This window comes from Pristiophorus japonicus, chromosome 7 (genome assembly GCF_044704955.1).
Source record: "Pristiophorus japonicus isolate sPriJap1 chromosome 7, sPriJap1.hap1, whole genome shotgun sequence".
Taxonomy (NCBI): Eukaryota; Metazoa; Chordata; class Chondrichthyes; family Pristiophoridae; genus Pristiophorus; species Pristiophorus japonicus.
The window spans coordinates 195,227,639-195,254,515 of record NC_091983.1 but is presented as its reverse complement, the minus strand read 5'-3'; the positions used below and the strand labels follow the sequence as shown (position 1 = coordinate 195,254,515).

Here is a 26,877-nt window from a genome sequence, read left to right as displayed (position 1 = left end):
GCCACGATATGCGAAGATTCTTCATTGCAGTCAAGGCCACCTACGGTCCAAACTCCCAAGGCCCCACCTCACTCCTGGCCAAGAATGGGGAAACACTCATCAAGGACACCGAGGCTGTCAGGGCCCGATGGAAGGAGCACTTTGAAGATCTCCTCAATCGAGACTCTGCCTTTGACTCGAGTGTTCCCGACTCCATCCCGCAGCATGCAACCCGCCACCAACTCAGTGAAACCCCAATGCTGCACGAGGTAGGCAAAGCCATAAAACAGCTGAAGAATAAAAAGGCTACGGGTGCGGATGGAATCCCTGCTGAGGCGCTAAATTATGGCGGAGAGGCGCTGTTGGTGCAGATACATGACCTCATCTCTCTCATCTGGAGGGAGGAGAGCATGCCGGGAGATCTCATAGACGCATTGATTGTGACCATTTTTTAAAAAGGTACAAGTTCGACTGCGGCAACTACAGGGGAATCTCCCTGCTATCAGCCACTGGGAAAGTTTTCGCTAGTGTTCTCCTCAGTCGACTTCTCCCTGTGGCCGAAGAGCTCCTTCCGGAATCACAATATGAATTTCGTCCCCTACGGGGCACAACAGACATGATCTTTGCAGCGCAACAGCTGCAGGAAAAATGCAGGGAGTAGCGCCAGCCCTTATACATGGTCTTTCTCGATCTTAAAAAGGCCTTTGACACTGTCAACCATGAGGGTCTATGGAGCGTCCTCCTCCGTTTCGGATACCCCCAAATGTTTGTCAACATCCTTCGCCTGCTTCACGATGACACGCAGGCCGTGATCCTTCCCAACGGATCCATTACAGACCCAATTCACGTGCGGACCGGGGTCAAACAGGGCTGCGCCATCGCCGCCATGCTCCATCTCACAATCAACAAGCTCCCCGCTGGAGTGGAACTAAACTACAGAACCAGTGGGAAGCTGTTTAACCTACACCACCTCCAGGCCAGGTCCAAGATCACCCCAACCTCTGTCATTGAGCTGCAGTATGCGGACGACGTCCACGTCTGCGCACATTCAGAGGCTGAACTCCAGGATATAGTCGATGTATTCACCGAGGATATGAAAGCATAGGCCTTACGCTTAACATCCGTAAGATAAAGGTCCTCCACCAGCCTGTCACCGCCGCACGGCACTGCCCTCCAGTCATCAAGATTCACGGCGTGGCTTTCGACAACGTGGACCATTTCCCATATCTCGGGAGCCTCTTATCAACAAAGGCAGACATTGATGCAGAGATTCAACATCGCCGCCAGCGCAGCCTTCGGCCGTCTGAGGAAAAGAGTGTTTGAAGACCAGGTCCTCAAATCTACCACCAAGCTCATGGTCGACAGGGCTGTAGCAATACCCGCCCTCCTGTATGGATCTGAGGCATGGACGATGTATAGAAGGCACCTCAAGTCACTGGAGATATATCACCAACGATGTCTCCGCAAGATCCTGCAAATCCCCTGGGAGGACAGGCGGATCAACATCAGTGTCCTCGACCAGGCTAACATCCCCAGTATTGAAGCACTGACCACACTCGATCAGCTTCGGTGGGCAGGCCACATAGATCGCATGCCAGATATGAGACTCCCTAAGCAAATGCTTTACGTGGAGCTCCTTCATGGTAAACGAGCCAAAGGAGGACAGCGGAAACGTTATAAGGACACCCTCAGAGCCTCCCTGGTAAAGTGCAACATCACCACTGACATCTGGGAGACCCTGGCCGAAGACTGCCCGAGGTGGAGAAAGTGCATCCGAGAGGGCATTGAGTTCTTCGAGTCTCAACGCAAAGAGCGTGAAGAGACCAAGCGCAGGCAGAGGAAGGAGCGCGCGGCAAACCAGCCCCACCGACCCCTTCCCTCGACGAATGTCTGTCCCACCTGTAACAGGGTCTGTGGCTCTCGTATTGGACTGTTCAGCCATCAAAGAACTCACTTAGGGAGTGGAAGCAAGTCTTCCTCAATTCCGAGGGACTGCCTATGATGATGATGGACTGTTCAGTCACCTAGGAACTCATTTTTAGAGTGGAAGTAAGATTTCCTCAATTCCAAGGGACTGATTATGATGATGACCTCTGGAATTCAGCTCTTTTGTCCATGTTTGGACCAAGACTGTAATGAAGTCTGGAGCCAAGTGGCCCTGGCATAACACAAACTGAGCATTGGTGAGCAGGTTATTGCTGAGTAAGTGCCGCTTGATTGCACTGTTGATGACAACTTCCATCACTTTGCTGATGATTGAGAATCGACTGATGGGATGGTAATTGGCCAGATTGGATTTGTCCTGCTTTTGTGGACAGGACATACATGAGCAGTTTTCCACATTGTCAGGTAGATGTCAGTGTTATAGCCATACTGGAACAGCATGGCTAGATGCGTGGCTAGTTCAGAAGCACTAGTCTTCAGCACTAAGATCTATAAGATGTGCTGCAGCAACTCGCTACAGCTTCTTCGGCAACACCTCCTAAATGCCACCAAGAAGGACAAGGCAGCAGGTGCAAGGGAGCACCATCACCTGCACATTCCTCTCCAAATTACACACCATCCTGACATGGAAGTATATCGCCACTCCTTCGTCGTCGCTGGGTCAAAACCCTGGAACTCGCTCCCTAACAGCACTGTGGGATTACCTTCACCACAAGGACTCACCAGTACCTTCTCAAGGGCAATTAGGGATAGGTAATTAATGCTGGCCTTTTCAGCGATGCCCACATCCCGGAACGAATTTTAAAAAATGACAGCCGGGATGTTGTCGGGGCCCATAGCCTTTGCTGTATCCAGTGCGCTCAGTCATTTATTGATATCACTTGGAGTGAAGCGAATTGGTTGAAGACTGGCTTCTGTAATGGTGGGGATCGCAGAAGGAGGCCAATATGGATCATCCACTCGGCATTTATAAGAACATAAGAAATACGAGCAGGGGTCGGCCTACGGCCCCTCAAGCCTGTTCCGCCATTTAATACGATCTTGGCTGATCCGATCATGGACTCAAGTTCACTTCCCTGCCCGCTCCCCATAACCTCTTATTCCCTTACCGGTTAAGAAACTGTCTATCTCTGTCTTAAATTTATTCAATGTCCCAGCTTCCACAACTCTCTGAGGCAGCGAATTCCACAGATTCACAACACTCTGAGAAAAGAAATTTCTCCTCATCTTAGTTTTGAAATTTCTGGCTGAAGATGGTTGCGAATGCTTCAGTCTTGTCTTTAGTAGTCACGTACTGGGCTCCGTCATCATTGAGGATGGGGATAGTAATGAAGCCTCCTCCTCCCGTTAGTTGTTTAATTGTCCACTGCCATTCACGACTGGATGTGGCAGGACTGCAGAGCTTTGATCTGATCCATCGATTATGGGACCACTGAGCTCTGTCTCCAACATGCTACTTCCGCAGTTTAGCATGCATGCAGTCCTGTGTTGCAGCTTCCCCAGGATGGCACCTAATTTTTAGATATGCCTGATGCTGCTCCTGGCATGCTCTTCTGCACTCATTGAACCAGGGTTGGTCCCCTGGCTTGATGGTATTGGTAAAGTGAGGGATATGCTGGGCCATGAGTTTACAGATTATAGTGGAATACAATTCTGCTGCTAATGATGGCCCACAGCACCTTTTGGACACTCAGTTTTGAGCTGCTAGATCTCTTCTGAATCTATCCCATTTAGCACGGTGGTAGTGCCACACAACATGATGGAGGGTGACCTCAGTGTGAAGATGGGATTTTGTCTCCTCATGACTGTGCAGTGGACAGTGCTGTCATGGAAAGATGCAACTGAAACAGGTAGATTGGTGAGGACGAGGTCAAGTAGTTTTTTCCCCTCGTGTTGGTTCTCTAACTACCTGCCGCAGCACTAGTCTGACAGCTATGTGCTTCAGGACATGGCCAGCACGGTCTGTAGTGGTGCTAGCGAGCCACTCTTGGTGAAAGACATTCAAGTCCCCCACATAGAGTGCATTCTGCGCCCTTGCTCCCCTTAGTGCTTCTTCCAAGTGGTGTTCAATATGTAGAATTCATCAGGTGAGGGTGGGCGGTAGGTGGTAATCAGCAGAAGGTTTCCTTGCCCATGCTTGACCTGAAACCATGAGGAATAGAAACATAGAAACAGAGAAAATAGGTGCAGGAGTAAGCCATTCGGCCCTTTGAGCCTGCACCACCATTCAATATGATCACGGCTGATCATGCAACTTCAGTACATCATTCCTGCTTTCTCTCCATACCCCTTGATCCCTTTAGCCGTAAGGACCACATCTAACTCCCTTTTGAATATATATAACGAACTGGCCTCAACAACTTTTTGTGGAAGAGAATGCCACAGGTTCACAATTCTCTGCGTGAAGAAGTTTCTCCTCATCTCGGTCCTAAATGGCTTACCCCTTATCCTTAGACTGTGACCCCTGGTTCTGGACTTCCCCAACATCGGGAACATTCGTCCTGCATCTAACCTGTCCAATCACGTCAGAATTTTATATGTTTCTATGAGAGCCCCTCTCATTCTTCTAAATTCCAGTGAATATAAGCCTAATTGATCCAGTCTTTCTTCATATGTCAGTCCTGCCATCCCGGGAATCAGTCTGGTGAACTTTCGCTGCACTCCCTCAATAGCAAGAATGTCCTTCCTCAGATTAGGAGACGAAAACTGCACACAATACTCAAGGTGTGGTCTCACCAAGGTCCTGTACAACTGCAGTCAGACCTCCTTGCTCCTATACTCAAATCCCCTCACTATGAAGGCCAGCATGCCATTTGCTTTCTTTACTGCCTGCTGTACCTGCATGCCTACCTTCAATGACTGATGTACCATGACACACAGGTCTCGTTGCACCTCCCCTTTTACTAATCTGTCACCATTCAGATAATAATCTGACTTCCTGTTTTTGCCACCAAAGTGGATAACCTCACATTTATCCACATTATACTGCATCTGCCATGCATTTGCCCATTCACCTAACCTGTCCAAGTCCTGCAGCCTCCTAGCATCCACCTCGCAGCTCGCACTGCCACCAGCTTAATGTCATCTGCAAAGTTGGAGATAATACATTCAATTCCTTCATCTAAATCATTAATGTATATTGTAAATAGCTGGGGTCCCAGCACTGAACCCTGGGGCACCCCACTAATCACTGCCTGCCATTCTAAAAGGACCCGTTTATTCCCACTCTTTGCTTCCTGTCTGCCAACCAGTTTTCTATCCACGTCAATACATTACCTCCAATACCACGTGCCTTAATTTTGCACACCAATCTCCTGTGTGGGACCTTGTCAAAAGCCTTTTGAAAGTCCAAAAACACCACATCCATTGGTTCTCCCTTATCCACTCTACTGGTTACATTCTCAAAAAATTCTAGAAGATTTGTCAAGCATGATTTCCCTTTCATAAATCCATGCTGACTTGGACCGATCCTGTCACTGCTTTCCAAATGCGCTGCTATTATATCTTTAATAATTGACTCCAGCATTTTCCCCACCATCGATGTCAGGTCAACCGGTCTATAATTCCCTGTTTTCTCTCTATCTCCTTTTTTAAAAAGTGGGGTTACATTAGCTACCCTCCAATCCATAGGAACTGACCCAGAGTTCATGGAATGTTGGAAAATGACCACCAATGCATCTGCGATTTCTAGGGCCACTTCCTTAAGTACTCTGGGATGCAGACTATCAGGCCCTGGGGATTTATCGGCCTTCAGTCCCTTCAATTTCCCTAACACCGTTTCCTGACTAATAAGGATTTCCCTCAGTTCCCCCTTCTCGCTATACCCTCGGTCCCCTAGTATTTTCAGGAGGTTATTCGTGTCTTCCTTACTGAAGACAGAACCAAAAGTATTTGTTCAATTGGTCTGCCATTTCCTTGTTCCGCATTATGAATTCATCTGATTCTGACTGCAAGGGACCTACATTAGTCTTCACTAATCTTTTTCTCTTCACATATCTATAGAAGCATTTGCAGTCAGTTTTTATGTTCCCTGCAAGCTTACTCTCATACTCTATTGTCCCCCTCCTAATTAAACCCTTTGTCCTCCTCTGCTGAATTCTAACTTTTTCCCAGTCCTCAGGTTTGCTGCTTTTTCTGGCCAATTTATATGCCTCTTCATTGGATTTAACACTTTCCCTAATTTCCCTTGTTAGCCACAGTTGAGCCACCTTCCCTTTTTTATTCTTACTCCAGACAGGGATGTACAATTGTTGTAGTTCATCCATGTGATATTTAAATGTCTGCCATTGCCTATCCACCGTCAACCCTTTAAGTATCATTCTCCAGTCTAGCCAAGCCAAATCAAATCTCACATTGTCGAAGTTTCCTTTCTTTAACTTCAGGACCCTAGTCTCTGAATTAACTGTGTCACTCTCCATCTTAATAAAGAATTCTAACAAATTATGGTCACTCTTCCCCAAGGGGCTCCACACGACCAGATTGCGAATTAATCCTCTCTCGTTACACAAGATGCAGTATAAGATGGCCTGCTCTCTAGTTGGTTCCTCGACATAGTGGTCTAGAAAACCATCCCTTATACACTCCAGGAAATCCTCCTCCACAGTATTGCACCAGTTTGGTTAGCCCAATCAATATGTAGATTAAAGTCATCCATGATAACTGCTGTACCCTTATTGCATGCATCCTTAATTTCCTGTTTGATGCCATCCCCAACTTCCCTACTACTGTTTGGTGGTCTGTACACAACTCCCACTAATATTTTCTGCCCTTTGGTGTTTCGCATCTCTACCCATATAGGTTCCACATCATCCATGCTAATGTCCTTCTTTATTATTGCGTTAATCTCCTCTTTAACCAGTAATGCTACCCCACCTCCTTTTCCTTCCTGTCTGTCCTTCCTGAATATTGAATACCCCTGGATGTTGAGTTCCCAGCCTTGTTTACCTTGGAGCCATGACTCCGTAATCCCAATTACATTATTTTCGTTAATAGCTGCCTGCGCAGTCAATTCATCCACTTTATTACGAATGAATCTGGGACATTGGCTGAAAGGTATGATTCTGTGAGTATGACTATGTCAGGCTGTTGCTCGACTAGTCTGTGGGACAGTTCTCCCCAGATGTTAGTGAGGAAGACTTTGAAGAGTTGACTGAGCTGTGTGTGCTGTTGTCGTGTCCGAACATAAGAACATAAGAAATAGGAGCGGAAGAAGGCCATATGGCCCCCTCGAGCCTGCTCGCCATTTAATACGATCATGGCTGATCTGATCATGGACTAAGGTCCACTTCCCTGCCAGCTCTCCATAACCCCTTATTCCCTTATCTTTCAAGAAACTATTTCTGTCTTAAATTTATTCAATGTCTCAACTTCCACAGCTCTCTGAGGCAGCACATTCCACAGATGCACAGCCCTCTGAGAGAAGAAAATTCTCCTCATCTCAGTTTTAAATGGGCGGCCTCTTATTCTAAGGCAACCTCCATTGTGTTGTGTAGCAAATAGGAAATAGGAAATGATTCCGAACAGATCTAGCTGCTCAAACTGCGCATCCATGAGGTGCTGTGGGCCATCAGCAGCAGCAGAATTGTATTCCACCACAATCTGTAACCCCATGGCCTGGCGAACTCCCCACTCTACCATTACCATCAAGCCTGGGGAAAATCATGGTTCAATGAGGAATGTAGAAGAACATGCCAGGAGCAGCACCAGGCTTACCTAAAAATGAAGTGCCAACCAGGTGAAGTTACAACATAGGAGTACATACATGCTAAACATGAGGGAGAAGGGGATAGAGGATTATGCTGATGGAGTTTGATGAGGAAAGATGGGAGGAGTCTTGAGTAGATTGGTTGTGCCGAATAGCCTGTTTCTGTACTGTATATTCAATGTAGAAATTGTCATTCAATGTAAAAGCAAGACACACCATTTTATCATTGTACAATACTTTGGTTATGCATCATTTAGAATACTGTGTTCAGTTTTTGTCCCTTCACATGATGTGTGATATTGAGGCTTTGGAAAAGATTCAGAGGTGGGTCACAAGAATAATTCCCAGTTTAATTTGCCTTAGCTGCCCCGATAGGTTTAAAGAGCTTGGTCTATATACTTTAGAGAAGTGTAGACTCAGGGGCGATTTGATTGAGGTGTATATAATAATGAAAGAACTAGATTCTGTGCATGTTGCCAGATTATTTCAATTTCAAAGTTGTGGAAGACTAGGGGTTATGAGTACAAAGGAAAGAATTCAGTGAGATGTTTGACGGTTATTCTTTTTCCAGACAATAGTAGACCTATGGAACAAATTGCTGGCTGGTTCAATGAGTACTGATTCACTTTATACCTTCGAAATAAAGTTGGACCAATTCCTACTTGGGGGAAAAGATTGCATCGTACAAGAGTTAGGTACAAAATAATGCAAGTCATGGTGAACGTGATCTTCTAAACTACTTTTGATTGCATAGCGGGATTGGAAAGGAATTTTCCAGATTTTCTTTCCTAATTAGCCTTGGGTTTTTGATCTGCTTTCATGCCTCTCCTGGGGCACTGCCTGGCACCTAAAGTTGGGGAAGAGTGATCATAATATGGTAGAATTCTTCATTAAGATGGAGAGTGACAGTTAATACAGAGACTAGGGTCCTGAACTTAAAGAAAGGTAACTTCGACGGTATGAGACGTCAATTGGCTAGGATAGACTGGTGAATGATACTTAAAGGGTTGACGGTGGATAGGTAATGGCAGACATTTAAAGAGTACATGCATGAACTTCAACAATTGTACATGCTGTCTGGTGTAAAAATAAAACGGGGAGGGTAGCTCAACCGTGGTTTACAAGGGAAATGAGGGATAGTGTTAAATCCAAGTAAAAGGCATATAAATTGGCCAAAAAGAGCAGCAAATCTGAGGACTGGGAGAAATATAAAATTCAGCAAAGGAGGACAAAGGGGTTAATTAGGAGGGGGAAAATAGTAAGCTTGCAGGGAACATAAAAACTGACTGCAAAAGCTTCTACAGACACGTGAAGAGAAAAAGATTAGCGAAGACAAATGTAGGTCCCTTACAGTCAGAATCAGGTCAAGTCATAATGGGGGACAAAGAAATGGCAGACCAATTGAACAAATACTTTGGTTCTGTCTTCACTAAGGAAGACACGATAACCTTCCGGAAATACTAGGGGACCGAGGGTCGAGCGAGAAGGAGGAACTAAAGGAAATCCTTATTAGTCAGGAAATTTTATTAGGGAAATTGATGGGATTGAAGGCCGATAAATCCCTAGGGCCTGATAGTCTGTATCCCAGAGTTCTCAAGGAAGTGGCCCTAGAAATAGTGGATGCATTGGTGGTCATTTTCCAACATTCTATAGACTCTGGATCAGTTCTATGGACTGGAGGGCAGCTAATGTAACCCCACTTTTTAAAAAAGGAGGAAGAGAGAAAACATGGAATTATAGACCGGTCAGCCTGACATCGGTGGTGGGGAAAATGCTGAAATCAATTATTAAAGATGCAATAGCAGTACATTTGGAAAGCAGTGACAGGATCGGTCCAAATCAGCATGGATTTATGAAAGGGAAATCATGTTTGACAAATCTTCTAGAATTTTTTGAGGATGTAACTAGTAGAGTGGACAAGGGGGAGCCAGTGGATGTGGTGTATTTAGTCTTTCAAAAGGCTTTTGACAAGGTCCCACATAAGTGATAAGTGTGCAAAATTAAAGCAAATAGTATTGGGGGTAATGTACTGACGTGGATAGAGAACAGGTTGGCAGACAGGAAGCAGAGTGTCGGAATAAACGGGTCCTTTTCAGAATGGCAGGCAGTGACTAGTGGGGTACCACAAGGCTCAGTGCTAGGACCCCAGCTATTTACAATATACATTAATGATTTAGACGAAGGAATTGAATGTAATATCTCCAAGTTTGCAGATGACATTAAGCTGGGTGGCAGTGTGAGCTGTGAGGAGGATGCTAAGAGGCTGCAGGGTGATTTGGACAGGTTAGATGAGTGGGCAAATACATGGCAGATGCAGTATAATGTGCATAAATGTGAGGTTATCCACTTTGGCCGTAAAAACAGGAGGGCTGATTATTATCTGAATGGTGACAGATTGGTAAAGGTGGAGGTGCAACGAGACCTGGATGTCATGGTACATCAGTCATTGAAGGTTAGCATGCAGGTACAGCAGGTAATAACGAAAGCAAATGGCATGTTGGCCTTCATAGCGAGAGGATTCGAGTATATGAGCAGGGAGGTCTTACTACAGTTGTACAGGGCCTTATTAAGGCCAGACCTTGAATATTGTGTACAGTTTTGGTCTCCTAATCTGAGGATGGACATTCTTGCTATTGAGGGAGTGTAGCGAAGGTTCACCAGACTGATTCCCGGGATGACAGGATTGACATATGAAGAAAGACTGGATCAACTAGGCTTGTATTCAATGGAATTTAGAAGAATGAGAGGGGATCTGATAGAAATATATAAAATTCTGATGGGATTGGACAGGTTAGATGCAGGAAGAATGTTCCCGATGTTGGGGAAGTCCAGAACCAGGGGTCACAGTCTAAGGATAAGGGATAAGCCAATTAGGACCGAGATGAGGAGAAACTTCTTCATTCAGAGAGTTGTGGGCATATGGAATTCTCTACCACAGAAAGTTGTTGGGACCAGTTCGTTAGATATACTCAAAGGGAGTTAGATGTGGCACTCATGGCTAAAGGGATCAAGGGGTATGGAGAGAAAGCAGGAATGGGGTACTGAAATGCATGATCAGCCATGATCATATTGAATAGTGGTGCAGGCTTGAAGGGCTGAATGGCCTACTCCTGCACCTATTTTCTGTGTTTCTATGTTTCTAAAGGCTAAGTAGTCTCCTTCGTGATGCATGTCATCATAACGGTATGAGACAGTCTAGATGATCAACTGGTCTTCTCCTGTCCGATGTTTTTTGTATTTTTTCATATTGTAGAGTTTTTTTTGAACTCTCTCTTGACTGCTTTGGGGTACCCAGAGGTAAGCATCCGTTTTACAGATAGAGATGCTTACAACCTTAGTTAGAAGTACAACTTGAAACTCAGAATGGTCAAATTCTTTTGCTTCGGGAGACTGAGGGGTTAATTCTTTGCCGACATGTGCTTTGATGCCGCTCCTTCTTTGTCTCTCTTTTAATGGTCTTTCTCCTCAAAATTACTAAAATTGGATGGTTTTATATTGTTTTTGTTGGCATAGGCGGCACCTCCGACAGTACAGCACTCCCTCAGTATTGCACTGGAGTGTCAGCCTGGATTTTGTGCTCAAGTCTGGAGTGGGACTTCAACCCATAATCTTCTGACTCAGAAGTGAGAGTACTACCACTGAGCCACAGCTGACACAATTGCAGGGATAACAATGGAATTGACGTACAATACAGTTATTCGTGGTATGCTTGTTTTGCAGATTCATGAAGAACAAAAACAGAGGAATCCTGATCATCCCAAATCAGGGGGTTGGGTGCTGGACCATTTACCAAAAACAACAGAACAATGTAAAGCAATGATAGATCGAGGTTTTGGTCCTGATAATATCTTCCTTTTAAATAACGTTGTGGATGATGGTAAGTAAACTAATTAACCAAATTTATTTTCATTTGGCAGGAAAAATAACATATCTACGAGCAGATCTCCTGTTGGTATTTTGTAAGGATGGAAATATGGGACCAAAATTGCCCCTTTTTATATCCCCGTTGTCACCTTCGGGAGGCGCTAATGATTTATTGCCCGGGGGCGGGTGGCAAAAGCGACCCGTCTTGAATTGCCCCCGAGATGCTGTGGGCGAAAACGGGTTTGCGCTGTGCCCCTTTCTTTACACCCTGAGCGGGGGTGCACACGGTGATGCTACCCCTTATCGCCACACGCCGATGTCTTTACACACTGCGGGGGAATTGTCAATGACAACTTTGCAGGTTGTGAAGCTGTCATGGCTAGGGCGCCCCGGCCGCCCTTAAAGAGGAGGGCCTAGCGCCATGGCCCCCTTTTTTTTGTCAGACGACTTTGCAATCGGCCCGACAGCAGCAGCCACTGGTTTGGCCAGGCCACCAACATGCAGTCCGGCATCCCTTCTTGGGTGCCGGGCCACTGGCTCAGCCGAAATCCTCCCAAGGTGGCCCAGTGGGCACCATGAAAGCAACTTCAGAGTTCGCAATGGCCCTCCCCTTTAAAAAGAAGGGGAGGGATGTGACGCATTAGTGCGATGCGGCACGCCCGTGTCATGCGTAGCCTCCGATATCGTCCTGCACATTTTTTTCGGACAAAGACCCTAATTCAGCGACATTTAGCGGCCCATCTTGCAGGGCACTAAATATTCATTGAATTCAAATTGTGCGCCCCAAATGGGGCGCGGGGCAATTTCACCCGCTACATCTTGTAACAGACAATGAGGCCAAAATTGGCCCTTTCTGTAAGAGCCATGACCCTTGAGGCGGCCACGGGTCGGTAAGGACTCACCGCTCGGTCGTCGTGGAGGGGCCACAATTTTGAAAATTGCCCTCCTTTATTTTTGGAGCGGTGTACAGAACCGCCCCGGCCACCTGCCCGCCTCATCGGTCACACGCCGACCCCTTTCTGACCGGCGGCGACCCCCTTTCCGACCTGCGTGGGTAATTGCCCCGTGGGAGCAAATTAGCCGCCGCTTGGTGCCCCCGACAGCTTTCCCTGGCAGAAAGCTTCTTGTGGCTGGGTGGCACATCCACCCTTAAAGAGGAGGGCGCACTGCTGCAGCCACCATTTTACTTTAATTGTTGGCTGACTGCCAGGTCGGCCTGACAATGATGGCCAAGGGTTTGACCAGGCCACCAACTGGCAGCCTTGGCATCTCTCTCCCAGTGTTTGCCACGAAAGTGGCTGCAGAGTTCGCAGCGGCTCTCCCCTTTTACTGAAGGGGAGGGGCATTGTGACTTCTCAGCAGTGCACTGGCATCATCAGTGCTGCGCTGATGTTGTCAATGAGACGGCCGTTCCGACCCGCATGCAGTTCCGCCCCGCTGACGACCCCACATCTGCCCCGCTCCAAGAAAAGAACGCAAAGAGCACTTGTGGCATTTCTCACAGACAAAAAGAATCCTGGATTTTCCTGCAGATGGTGTCCAAAGGAGGATTAGGGCAGGATTTCCATCTCCCGTGCTGGGTTGGACATGTTTTCCAGTGCAAGATCCCAACCCATTTTCCAGGGTTGGATGTGTTTGCCAGTGCAGGATGGGCTCCCAGTGGGACCGCCCGCTCCCGCCGCCCCCTCCTACGCGCTGTGATTATTTGCCTTTTCAGTCTTCTCTGCCGGCTTGTGGTATACCAGAGCTGTGAATTCGCATTATCCAGTTGGGCCATGCTTTTGTCGGGTCCATGCAGAGGTCAGGGATCTGTTGGTGACCGGTGAAGGTGCAGAGATCAAGGATCGAAAGGTAGACTGGGAGAGACGGAGACTGGTAGAGAGAGGGAGACTGGGGAGAGAGGGAAAGAGAGAGTGGGGAGAGAGAGCGAGATTGAGGAAAGAGAGAGAACGATATTGGGGGAAAGGGAGACTGGAAGGAGGGAGAGACGCGGGAGAGAGAGAGAAATGCATGGGGGTGAGAGAGAGAGAGAGGGAGACGGGGGGAGGAGAGAGAGGCTGGGGAGGAGAGAGAGGCTGGGGAGGACTGGGGAGGAGAGTGAGAGAGACTGGCGGGGAAGGGAGAGAGAGACTGGGGGAAAGAGAGGGTGTAATGTCCTTACACACTACTATAAATTCACACGAGTCACATTCTGCAGATAAGGCCACTCTGTGACCTGAACCTTTATTCACAGGGCCAAGAAGTGATGACCCTGCGTGGGACCTCCCTTTATATACCTGGATGACCAGGTGAGGAGTGTCTCCCACAAGTTCACTCCCTGTGGTCAAGGTGTGCATTTCTTAGGTGTATATAGTATGCAGTGTTGTTATGAAGGTTACAGTTACATGAAGGTTACATACATGACAGAGGGGAGGAGAGACAGGGGAGGGAGAGAGAGAGAGACAGGGGAGAGAGAGAGAGACACTGGGGAGAGAGAGAAAAGGAGTGAGGGAAAGAGACAGACTGGGGAGGGGAGAGAGAAAGATAGGGGGAGAGAGAGAGACTGGGGAGAGAGAGAACGAAATAGAGAAACTGGGGGAGAGAGAGGGACTGGGGGAGAGAGGGAGAGACTGGGGGATAGAGACTGGGGAATGAGAGAGAGAGACGGGGAGAGATGAGGAGAGAGATAGACAGGGAGAGAAAGAGAGTGAGAGATGGGGCAGAGAGAGAGAGAGAGAGAGAGAGAGGCGGCGGGGTGGAGGGGAAGAGAGAGAGAGACGGGGGAAAGAGAGAGAGAGAAAGACAGAGGAGAGAGCGAGGGGGAGGGGGAGAGACTGGGGTAGAGCGAGAGACTGGGCGAGAGACAGAGATTGGGAAGCGAGAGACTAGGGGGAGAAAGAGAGAGACTGGGGAGAGAGAGAGAGATTGGGGGAGAGAGAGGGAGAGAGTAACTGAGGAAAGAGAGAGGGCAAGAGAGACTGTGGGAGAGAAACTGGGAGAGAGAGAGAGAGAATAAGAACATAAGAACATAAGAATTAGGAACAGGAGTAGGCCATCTAGCCCCTCAAGCCTGCTCCGCCATTCAATAAGATCATGGCTGATCTGGCCGTGGACTCAGCTCCACTTACCCGCCCTCTCCCCGTAACCCTTAATTCCCTTATTGCTTAAAAATCTATCTATCTGTGACTTGAATACATTCAATGAGCTAGCCTCAACTGCTTCCTTGGGCAGAAAATTTCACAGATTCACAACCCTCTGGGAGAAGAAATTCCTTCTCAACTCGGTTTTAAATTGGCTCCCCCGTATTTTGAGGCTGTGCCCCCTAGTTCTAGTCTCCCCTACCAGTGGAAACAACCTCTCTGCCTCTATCTTGTCTATCCCTTTCATTATTTTAAATGTTTCTATAAGATCACCCCTCATCCTCCTAAACTCCAACGAGTAAAGACCCAGTCTACTCAATCTATCATCATAAGGTAACCCCGCTCATCTCCGGAATCATCCGGAATGGGAGATATAGAGAGAGAGGGAGTGGGGAAATGAGAGAGAGAGAGAGAGAGAGATGGGGAGAAAGAGATGGTGAGATAGAGAGAGAGAGACTGGGAGAGAGAGAGAGAGAGACACACGGAAGAGAGAGAGACGGAGAGAGAGATGGGGAGAAAGAGACAGAGAGACGGGAAACAAAGGGAGAGAGAGAGATGTGGAAGAGAGAGAGTGAGAGATGGGGAGAGAGCCAGGGAGAGAGAGAGAGAGGCAGGGGATGAAGAGAGAGAGAGAGATTTGGGGAGAGAGAGAGATTGAGGGAGAGAGAGAGATTGAGGGAGAGAGAGAGACTGGGGGAAGAGAGAGAGACTGGGCGGGGAGAGAGAGAGAGATTGGGAGAGCAAGAGACTGGGGTGGAGAGAGAGAAATAGAGAGACGGGGGTTGATAGAGAGAGGATGGGAGAGAGACAGGAAAGAGAGAGAGAGACTGGGAGAGAGAGAGAGAGAAAGACAGAGAGACTGGGGGAAAGAGAGAAAGAGAGAGAGAAAGGGAGACTGGGGGAAAGAAAAGGAGAAAGAGACTGCGGGAAAGAGAGAGAGAGAGAGAAAGGGAGACTGGGGGAAAGAAAAGGAGAAAGAGACCCATGAGGCACCTGCACTCTGGAGTCTAATTAATGGAGCTAAGATCACACTTACTCATTGCTAAAGGTACTCAGTTTCATCCTTTATTATGAGCGTAACAATTGGCAACGGGATAACGAACAACTGCGCCAAAATGTGAAGAACAGTTGGTATCCTGGAGAAGTTCTCAGAAGGGGACGATTGGGAGGCCTTCATGGAGAGACTCGACCAATACTTCGTGGCCAACGAGCTGGAAGGGGTCGAAAACACTGCCAAACGAAGGGCGATCCTCCTTACCATCTGTGGGGCAACAACCTATGGCCTCATGAAGAATCTTCTAGCTCCGGTAAAACCAACAACCAAATCCTATGAAGAATCGTGTACGCTAGTCCGGGAGCACCTAAATTCTAAGGAAAGAGTTTTGATGGCGAGGTATCAGTTCTACACGTGTCAACGGTTGGAGAGCCAAGAAGTGGTGAGCTACGTCACCAAACTCAGACGCCTTTCAGGACATTGCGAATTTGATGGATTACTTGAACAAATGCTGAGAGACTTTTTTGTGCTTGGCATTGGCCATGAGGTAATCCTTCGCAAACTATTGACTGTTGAAACATCGAATCTGAGCATAACGACAGCCCAGGCATTTATGTCCACCAGCGACAACATCAAACAAGTTTCGCAGCATAAAGAGATTTCGGCCAGTACTGTGTACAAAGTAACGTAGTTTTCGAGCAGGAATATACATGGCAGAACGTACACGCTGGCTGCTGCACGACCTCAGATGACCCAGTGTCCACCATCGACAGTTAATGCGAGGCAGTTAACACCTTGTTGGCGTTGTGGAGGTGATCATCGGCCTCATCAATGCTGCTTCAAGCACTATGCGTGCAACGGCTGCAGAACAATGGGACACCTCCAGCGAATGTGCAGACGGGCTGCAAATCTTGCAATCTATCACGTTGCAGAGGAAGATCGATTCACGGTGGATCAGGCTGAACTTGATACTCGAACCGAGGAGGCAGAAGTGTACGGGGTACACACCTTCACCACGAAATGTCCACCAATAATGCTAAAAGTTGAACTGAATGGAATTCCAGTATCCATGGAACTGAACACGGGCGTGAGTCAGTCCATAATGAGCAAAAAGGCCTTCGACAGGCTGTGGTTCAACAAGACACACAGGCCCAAGCTCAGCTCCATTCACACCAAACTAAGAACTTACACCAAAGAATTGATTCCCGGTAATTGGCAGTGCAGAGACCAAGGTCTCATATGATGGAGCAGTGCACGAATTCCCGCGATGGATCGTGCCAGGGGATGGCCCCACACTGTTCGGCAGAAGCTGGCTGGGAAAAATCCGCTGGAACTGGGACGACATTCGAGCGCTTTCGTCCGTTGACGACGCCTCATGTGCACAGGTTCTGAGCAGATTTCCATCGTTGTTCGGGCCAGGCATTGGAAGTTTCTTGAGGGCGAAAGTGCAGATTCATTTGGTTCCCGGTACACGACCCATCCACTACAAGGCACGGGTGGTACCGTATATGATGCGAGAGAAAGTGGAAATTGAGCTGGACAGGCTGCAGCGAGAAGGCATCATCGCACCGGTGGAATTCAACGAGTGGGCCAGTCTGATTGTCCCAGTACTCAAAGGTGTCGGCACAGTCAGAATTTGTGGGGACTATAAAGTAACGATTAACCGTTTTTCGCTACAGGACCAGTACCCGCTACCCAAGGCAGACGACGTATTTGCGACCCAGGCTGGAGCTGGAGGAATCTTCGAAAGGCCTCACCTGTATCAACACGCACAAAGGTCTGTTCATCTATAACAGATGCCCGTTCCGGATTCGGTCAGCCACGACAATTTTCCAATGGAACATGGAGAGCCTGCTAAAGTCGGTTCCTCGCACCATGGTTTTCCAGGACGACATACTGGTCATAGGTCAGGACACCATCGAACACTTGAAGAATCTGGAAGAGGTTCTAAGTCGGTTAGGTCGCGTGGGACTCAGGTTGAAACGCTTGAAGTGTGTTTTCCTGGCGCCAGAGGTCGAGTTCTTGGGAAGAAGAATCGCAGCAGAAGGTATCAGACCCACCGATGCCAAGACGGAGGCCATCAAGAACGCGCCGAGACCACAGAACGTGATGGAGCTGCGGTCGTTCCTGGGACTCCTCAACTATTTTGGTAATTTCCTACCCGGGTTAAGCACCTTGCTAGAACCTCTACATGTGATACTGCGCAAGGGAGACAACTGGGTATGGAGGAATTCACAAGAGGCTGCCTTTGAGAAAGCCAGAAATCTGTTATGTTCAAACAAACTGCTTGTTCTGTATAACTCATGTAAACGATTAGTGCTAGCTTGCGATGTGTCGTCATACGGGATCGGGTGTGTGTTACAACAGGCTAACGAATCGGGGATTTTGCAACCGGTCGCTTATGTGTCCAGGAGTCTGTCCAAGGCCGAAAGGGCCGACAGCATGATTGAAAAAGAAACTCCGACGTGCGTTTACGGGGTGAAAAAATGCACCAGTATTTGTTTGGTCTCAAGTTTGAGCTCGAAACTGACCATAAGCCGCTCATATCGCTATTCTCAGAGAGCAAAGGGATTAACACCAACGCCTCTGCCCGCATCCAAAGATGGGCGCTCACGCTGTCGGCATACAACTATGTAATCCGCCACAGTCTCGGCACAGAGAACTGCACTGATGCCCTCAGTTGGCTAACATTGCCCACCACCGGGGTGGAAATTGCACAGCTGCAGACTTGCTCATGGTGATGCATGCATTCGAAAATGAAAAGTCACCCGTTATGGCCCTCCAGATCAGGACCTGGACCAGCCAGGATGCTTTACTGTCCCTGGTAAAAAAACTGTGTCCTCCATGGGAGCTGGTACAGCATCCCAGCGGAGATGCAGGAAGAGATTAAGCCGTTCCACAGACGCAAAGACGAAATGTCCTTGCAGGCGGACTGTCTTTTGTATGGTAATCGCGTGGTCTTGCCCAAGAAAGGCAGAGAAATGTTTCTCCGTGATCTACACAGCACCCACCCAGGCATTGTAATGATGAACGCCGTAGCCAGATCCCATGTGTGGTGGCCTGGCATCGACTCAGATTTAGAGTCACGTGTGTGCCAGTGCGACACTTGCTCTCAACTGAGCAATGCATCCAGAGAGGCACCGCTAAGTTTGTGGTTATGGCCATTCCAAACCGTGGTCTAGGATCCACGTTGACAATCGGGCCCATTTCTAGGCAAAATGTTCTTGGTTGTCGTGGATGCTTATTCAAAATTTATTGAATGTGTAATAATGTCTGTAAGCACGTCCACTGCCACCATCGAAAGCCTACGAGCCATGTTTGCCACACACGGCCTGCCTGATGTCCTAGTCAGCAACAATGGACCGTGTTTCACCAGTGCTGAATTCAAGGAATTCATGATCCGCAATGGGATCAACCACGTCACATCTACCCCATTCAAGCCCGCATCCAACAGCCAGGCAGAACGGGCAGTTCAGACCATCAAGCAAAGCTTGAAATGTGTGTCGGAAGGCTCCCTGCAGACCCGACTGTCCCGAGTTCTGTTCAGCTACCGCAACAGACCCCACTCGCTCACCGGGGTTCCCCCAGCCGAGCTGCTCATGAAAAGGATGCTCAAAACAAGGCTCTCTCTTGTCCACCCTGATCTCCATGATCACGTCGAGAGCAAGCGGCATCAAAAAAGTATGTACCATGATCGTGCAAATTTGTCACACGCTATTGACGTCAGTGATCCTGTATTTGTACTCAATTATGGACATGGTCCCAAATGGCTCGCTGGCACTGTCATAGCCAAAGAAGGAAGTAGGGTGTTTCGGGACAAATTGGCCAATGGACTAACATGCATAAAGCATTTGGACCAAATCAAATTGCGGTTCACTAACAGCTACGAGCAACCCGAAGAGGACACCACCAACTTCGATCTTCCAACACACACAAGTGGCAACCGACATCATGGTTGATCACAAAGCCGAGCTCACCATCCCCAGCAGCCCAACAAGGCCGCTGCCCAGCAGCCCAGTGAAGAACCAACCAACTCACCTACACCTGCATTTGTACCGAGACGATCGACAAGCGAGCGAAAAGCCCCAGATCGTCTCACCCTGTAAATAAAAGTATTATTGACGTTGGGAGGGAATGATGTTATGTATGTAACCCTTGGCAACCTGTATCACCACCACCACCAGAGGGCCTACCTGTTGGCGTCCCAAGGGATCCCAGCATCCCTTGGGAGCACTGTATATAAGCAGACCACCCACGAGACACCTGCACTCTGGAGTCTAATTAAAGGAGCTAAGGTCACACTTGCTCATTGCTTACGGTACTCACTTTTATCTTTTATTATGAGCTTAACAATTCTCTTCGTAGAATTCAGCTGGACATCAATGGATTTGACATGCAAACTTGATAGCCATGCCGGAGATCAGTACTCCACTGTAGAGTACACCAGGGTGAGCGCTGCCGTATGAAGGGTTTGAGCATCTGTTCCCCATGTGGATCTGGCAAATTTCTGGATCAAGTTGACCCTACTCTTTAGTTTCTTCCCAAAGTTCTGGAGATGTTGCCTATATGACAGGGTGCGATCAAGCTTGACTCTGAAATAGGAGGGTTTTTTGGCATGGTTTACTTCTGTGCCGCAAAAGGAGACTTTCAAAGCTTGGTTTGCTTGATGGGTGTTGAGGTGGAATGTCGAAGTGACAGTCTTTTGCGGGTTTGGTCGGAGTCACTATCAGCAGAAGTAGACCTCCAGCTTCTCTAAATCACTGGTTGGGGGCTCTTCGGTGATGGATAGATTTGTGTTTTGCATGCCATGCCAGCAATTTGCAGGCAATGTCATCAGCATATACAAACTAGCGTGACCGTTTTGGGCAGATCACAGGTGTAAACGTTGAATAACATGGGTGCCAGGACAGAACCCTGTGGGAGTCCGTTGTTCAATGCTCTGTATCTGTTCTTCTGGTTGCTAGAGTACATACAGAAGCGTCGGTTGCTAAGCATAGAGTTGAGAAGATGGATCGTTGTTCTCTAGGGTAAAATGGTGGAGAGCTTGAAAAGCATTCCATGCTTCCATACTGTGTCATCTTTTCTTCTTAGGCAGTCCCTCGTAATTGAGGATGACTTGCTTCCACAAGAAAAGTAAGTTCTCATGTGGCTGATGAGTCCTATGTGGGACCTACAGTCTCTGGCACAGGTGGGGCAGACGGTGGTTGAAGAACGGGTGGGTGGGGTGCTTGGGTTGCCGTGCGTCCCTTCCGCTGTTTACGCTTGGCTTCAGCTTGCTCTCGGCATAGAGACTCGAGGTGTTCGGCGCCTTCCTCCATTTTGTGTGGTCTTGGGCCAGGAATTCCCAGGAGTCGGTGAGAAAGTTGCACTTTTTCAAGGCGGCTTTGAGTGTGTCTTTGAAGCATTTCCTCTGCCCATCTGGGACTTGCTTGCCAAGTCGGAGCTCCGAGTAGAACGCTTGTTTTGGGAGTCTTGTATCGGGCATGCGGATGACGTGGCCTGCCGAACGGAGTTGATCGAGTGTGGTCAGTGCTTCGATGCTGGGGATGTTGGCCTGAGCAAGAACGCTGATGTTGGTGCGTCTATCTTGCCTATGGATTTGCAGGATCTTGCGGAGGCAGCGTTCGTAGTACTTCTCCAGTGCTTTGAGGTGCCTGCTGTACATAATCCATATCTCTGAGGCATATAGGAGGGCGGGTGCCACTACTGCTCTGTAGACCATAATCTTGGTGCTGGGTTTGAGGTCCTGGTCTTCAAACACTCTCTTCCTCAGGCAACTGAAGGCTCCACTGGCACACTGGAGGCGGTGTTGGAGTTCGTCATCGACATCTGCCCTTCTTGACAGTAGGCTCCGAAGGTATGGTCCACGTTGTCCAAGGCCTCATCATGGATTTTAATAATCAAGGAGCAGTGCTGTGTGCCGGGGGCAGGTTGGTAGAGGACCTTTGTCTTACAGATGTTTAGTGTAAGGCCCATGCTCTCGAACGCTTCGATGAAGGTGTTGAAGACTTCGAGTTCGGCCTACGAGTGTGCACAGATGCATTTTTCGTCTGCATACAGTAATTCAATGACAGAGGATGGGATGACCTTGGATCTGGCCTGGAGGCGGCGGAGGTTGAGCAGTTTCCCGTTTGTTCTGTAGATTAGCTCCACTCCAGCGAGAAGCTTACTGAGGTTGAGATGGAGCATTGCAGCAAGGAAGATCGAGAAGAGCGTTGGTGCAATGACACAGCCTTGCTTGACCCCGGTCCGAACGTGAATTCGGTCTGTGGTGGATCCGTTGGTCAGGCTCACGGCTTGTACGTCGTCGTGAAGCAGGCGAAAGATGGTGACAAACTTTTGGAGACAGCTGAATTTGAGGAGGACGCTCCATAATCCCTCATGTTGACAGTGTCGAAGCCTTTGTGAGGTCAAAGAAGGCCATGTACAGGGGCTGGTGCTGTTCCCTGCATTTCTCTTGGATTTGCCGCGCGGTGAAAATCATGTCCATTGTGCCCCTTAGTGGGCAGAATCTACATTGCGACTCTGGGAGGAGCTCTTCAGGGAGAAGGCGATTGAGGAGGATTCTTGCGTTAACTTTCCCTGTGATAGACAGCAGGGAGATTGCTCTGTAGTCACCGCAATTGGTTTTGTCGCCTTTCTTGAAGATGGTCACGATTATGGCATCTCTGAGATTCCCTGTCATGCTCTCCTCCTTCCAGATGAGAGAACTGAGACTGTGTATTCGCGCCAAAAGTGCTTCTCCGCCCTGTTTTACTGCTTCGGCATACGCCGCTGACAAGTCCACGAGTGTTCTGGCAGTCTTGAGCTAGCGCTGGAAGCTTACTTCGATGCGCGTTGTTAAAGCTACCAGTTGGTCACAGCAGTTACTGGCACTCCGGAAGCCAGCTTGCTCCTTAGGGATGGTTGGCTCGATGATGGGGGCTAGTCGCTAGTCTGTGGAGTAGTAGGAGCCGAAATTGCCCCTTTCCTTAAGGCCTGTTACCACCGGAAATCGGCGGCCACGTTGCGGATTGCAATGGCCGCCATCTTGAAAATTTCGCTCCTGTGGTATCCCGGAGGTGAGGTGACCCGCTCCCCCCACTACCACTCTGCTGCTGCCGCCAATCTGTCCTAAGTGCGTCACCAGAGCGCGCACCACCGATGTTCCCCCCCGCGATGGCGAAATTCCGCCGAAGAAATGCTGCTGCCGCCGCTCAGCTACAGTTTTGAAGAAAAATACGGGAAAGCGATGTTGAATGTCCAGTTAGTTCCAGTTAAATTTTGCCAGGTGTTGTCCCCTTTTTGACAGAGTATATGAGGGTTATTTAAATAATTTTATAAGAGAGGGGTGAAAAGTTTATGCCCCCATTTTTACTTCAGAGTCTGTGAGAGATGGAGGGAACGGCAGCAGAAAACGAAGAACCAACTTCTCCAAAACTAATCCCAACTAATTGCTAAGGCTGGGAATAGATAACCTTCTTTGGAAGTTTAACTACTGTATTCACTTTCTAATTTGAGATACGTTTGGAATTCGAGTTTATTTTATTATTTTTCTGTTGTATATTTAATGACAGCTTTGAAGAGGGAAAGAGAAACTTGGAGCAAAGTCTCCTGTCAAAGCTGCATCAAGACTTGAAAGAATTTAAAGATTTTTAATGAAAGTTTCACAAAAAATTGGTGTTAAAAACATTTTTTTCCCTCTTAAGTTTCAAATATGATTTTGGAGGAAACAGAAACAAAAACTAGATCGAGTTTTTTGATGAGGTAAAATAGAGAGTTGATGAGGGCAATGCAATTCACGTGGTGTATATGGATTTCCAAAAAACGTTTGATAAAGTACCACAAAATAGGCTTGCCAGCAAAGTTGAAGCCCATGGAATAAAAGGGACAGTCACAGCATTGATACAAAATTGGCTAAGTGACAGGAAACAGAGAGTAGTGGTAAACGGTTGTTTTTTCAGACTGGAAGAAGATATACAGTGGTGTTCCCCAGGATCTGTACCACTGCATTTCTTGATATATATTAATGACTTGGACTTGGGGAGTACAGGGCACAATTTCAAAATTTGCAGAAGACTCAAAATTTTGAAGTATAGAGAACAGTAAGGAGGATAATGATAGACTGAAGAAGACATAGACAGGCTGGTGAAATGAATGGATATGCAGCAGATGAAATTTAATGGAGAAAAGTGCTTTGTGATACATTTTGGTAGGAAAAACGAGGCGAGACAATCTACACTAAAGGGTAAAATTCTAAAGGGGATTCATGAACAGAGAGACCTGGGGGTATATGTGGACAAATCATTGAAGGTGGCAGGGCATGTTGAGAAAGCAGTTAAAAAAACAAACAGAATCCTGGGCTTCATAAATAGAGGCATAGAGTACAAAAGCAAGGAAGTTATGATGAACCTTTATAAAATACTGGTTTGGAGACAACTGGAGTAATTGTGTCCATTCTAGGCACAGCACTTTAGGAAGGATGTGAAAGCTTTAGAGAGGGTGCAGAAAAGATTCACGAGAATAGTTCCAGGGATGAGGGACTTCAGTGATGTGGATAGACTGGAGAAACATAGAAACATAGAAAATAGGTGCAGGAGTAGGCCATTCGGCCCTTCGAGCCTGCACCACCATTCTAGACCAATATGTCGAGGAACCAACTAGGGGGGAGGCCATCTTAGACTGGGTGTTGAGTAATGAGAGAGGATTAATTATCAATCTCGTTGTGTGAGGCCCCTTGGGGAAGAGTGACCATAATATGGTGGAATTCTGCATTAGGATGGAGAATGAAACAGTTAATTCAGAGACCATGGTCCAGAACTTAAAGAAGGGTAACTTTGAAGGTATGAGGCGTGAATTGGCTAGGATAGATTGGCGAATGATACTTAAGGGGTTGACTGTGGATGGGCAATGGCAGACATTTAGAGACCGCATGGATGAACTACAACAATTGTACATTCCTGTCTGGCGTAAAAATAAAAAAGGGAAGGTGGCTCAACCGTGGCTATCAAGGGAAATCAGGGATAGTATTAAAACCAAGGAAGTGGCATACAAATTGGCCAGAAATAGCAGCGAACCCGGGGACTGGGAGAAATTTAGAACTCAGCAGAGGAGGACAAAGGGTTTGATTAGGGCAGGGAAAATGGAGTACGAGAAGAAGCTTGCAGGGAACATTAAGACGGATTGCAAAAGTTTCTATAGATATGTAAAGAGAAGAAGGTTAGTAAAGACAAACGTAGGTCCCCTGCAGTCAGAATCAGGGGCAGTCATAACGGGGAACAAAGAAATGGCGGACCAATTGAACAAGTACTTTGGTTTGGTATTCACTAAGGAGGACACAAACAACCTTCCGGATATAAAAGGGGTCAGAGGTTCTAGTAAGGAGGAGGAACTGAGGCAAATCTTTATTAGTCGGGAAATTGTGTTGGGGAAATTGATGGGATTGAAGGCCGATAAATCCCAGGGCCTGATGGACTGCATCCCAGAGTACTTAAGGAGGTGGCCTTGGAAATAGCGGATGCATTGACAGTCATTTTCCAACATTCCATTGACTCTGGATCAGTTCCTATCGAGTAGAGGGTAGCCAATGTAACCCCACTTTTTAAAAAAGGAGGGAGAGAAAAAACAGGGAATTATAGACCGGTCAGCCTGACCTCAGTAGTGGGTAAAATGATGGAATCAATTATTAAGGATGTCATAGCAGCGCATTTGGAAAGAGGTGACATGATAGGTCCAAGTCAGCATGGATTTGTGAAAGGGAAATCATGCTTGACAAATCTTCTGGAATTTTTTGAGGATGTTTCCAGTAGAGTGGACAAGGGAGAACCAGTTGATGTGGTATATTTGGACTTTTAGAAGGCTTTCGACAAGGTCCCACACAAGAGATTAATGTGCAAAGTTAAAGCACATGGGATTGGGGGTAGTGTGCTGATGTGGATTAAGAACTGGTTGTCAGACAGGAAGCAAAGAGTAGGAGTAAATGGGTACTTTTCAGAATGGCAGGCAGTGACTAGTGGGGTACCGCAAGGTTCTGTGTTGGGGCCTCAGCTGTTTACACTGTACATTAATGATTTAGACGAGGGGATTAAATGTAGTATCTCCAAATTTGCGGATGACACTAAGTTGCGTGGCAGTGTGAGCTGCGAGGAGGATGCTATGAGGCTGCAGAGTGACTTGGATAGGTTAGGCGAGTGGGCAAATGCATGGCAGATGAAGTATAATGTGGATAAATGTGAGGTTATCCACTTTGGTGGTAAAAACAGAGAGACAGACTATTATCTGAATGGTGGCAGATTAGGAAAAGGGGAGGTGCAACGAGACCTGGGTGTCATGGTACATCAGTCATTGAAGGTTGGCATGCAGGTACAGCAGGCGGTTAAGAAAGCAAATGGCATGTTGGCCTTCATAGCGAGGGGATTTGAGTACAGGGCACCTGGAGTATTGTGTACAGTTTTGGTCTCCTAACTTGAGGAAGGACATTCTTGCTATTGAGGGAGTGCAGCGAAGGTTCACCAGACTGATTCCCGGGATGGTGGGACTGACCTATCAAGAAAGACTGGATCAACTGGGCTTGTATTCACTGGAGTTCAGAAGAATGAGAGGGGACCTCATAGAAACGTTTAAAATTCTGACGGGTTTAGACAGGTTAGATGCAGGAAGAATGTTCCCAATGTTGGGGAAGTCCAGAATCAGGGGTCACAGTCTAAGGATAAGGGGTAAGCCATTTAGGACCGAGATGAGGAGAAACTTCTTCACCCAGAGAGTGGTGAACCTGTGGAATTATCTACCACAGAAAGTTGTTGAGGCCAATTCACTAAATATATTCAAGAGGGAGTTAGATGAAGTCCTTACTACTAGGGGGATCAAGGGGTATGGCGAGAAAGCAGGAAGGGGGTACTGAAGTTACATGTTCAGCCATGAACTCATTGAATGGTGGTGCAGGCTAGAAGGGCCGAATGGCCTAATCCTGCACCTATTTTCTATGTTTCTATGTTTCAATGTGATCATGGCTGATCATGCAACTTCAGTACCCCATTCTTGCTTTCTCTCCATACCCCTTGATCCCTTTAGCCGTAAGGGCCACATCTAACTCCCCTTTGAATATATCTAATGAACTGGCCTCAACAACTTTCTGTGGTAGAGAATTCCACAGGTTCACAATTCTCTGAGTGAAAAAGTTTCTCCTCATCTCGGTCCTAAATGGCTTACCCCTTATCCTTAGATTGTGACCCCTGGTTCTGGACTTCCCCAAAATCGGGAAAATTTTTCCTGCATCTAACCTGTCCAATCCTGTC

General features: G+C 47.5%; 1 protein-coding gene across 4 annotated transcripts in view; it reads left to right on the top strand.

Annotated features, from left to right (window-relative positions):
• ak9 (adenylate kinase 9) overlaps positions 1-26,877 on the top strand; it is a 702,269-nt gene that overhangs the window by 258,158 nt on the left and 417,234 nt on the right. For all 4 annotated transcript variants that reach the window (XM_070885675.1, XM_070885673.1, XM_070885672.1 and 1 more), the window contains exon 17: positions 11,348-11,504. In XM_070885675.1, the coding sequence (XP_070741776.1) occupies positions 11,348-11,504 (157 nt within the window). The remainder of the gene's footprint in view (positions 1-11,347; positions 11,505-26,877) is intronic.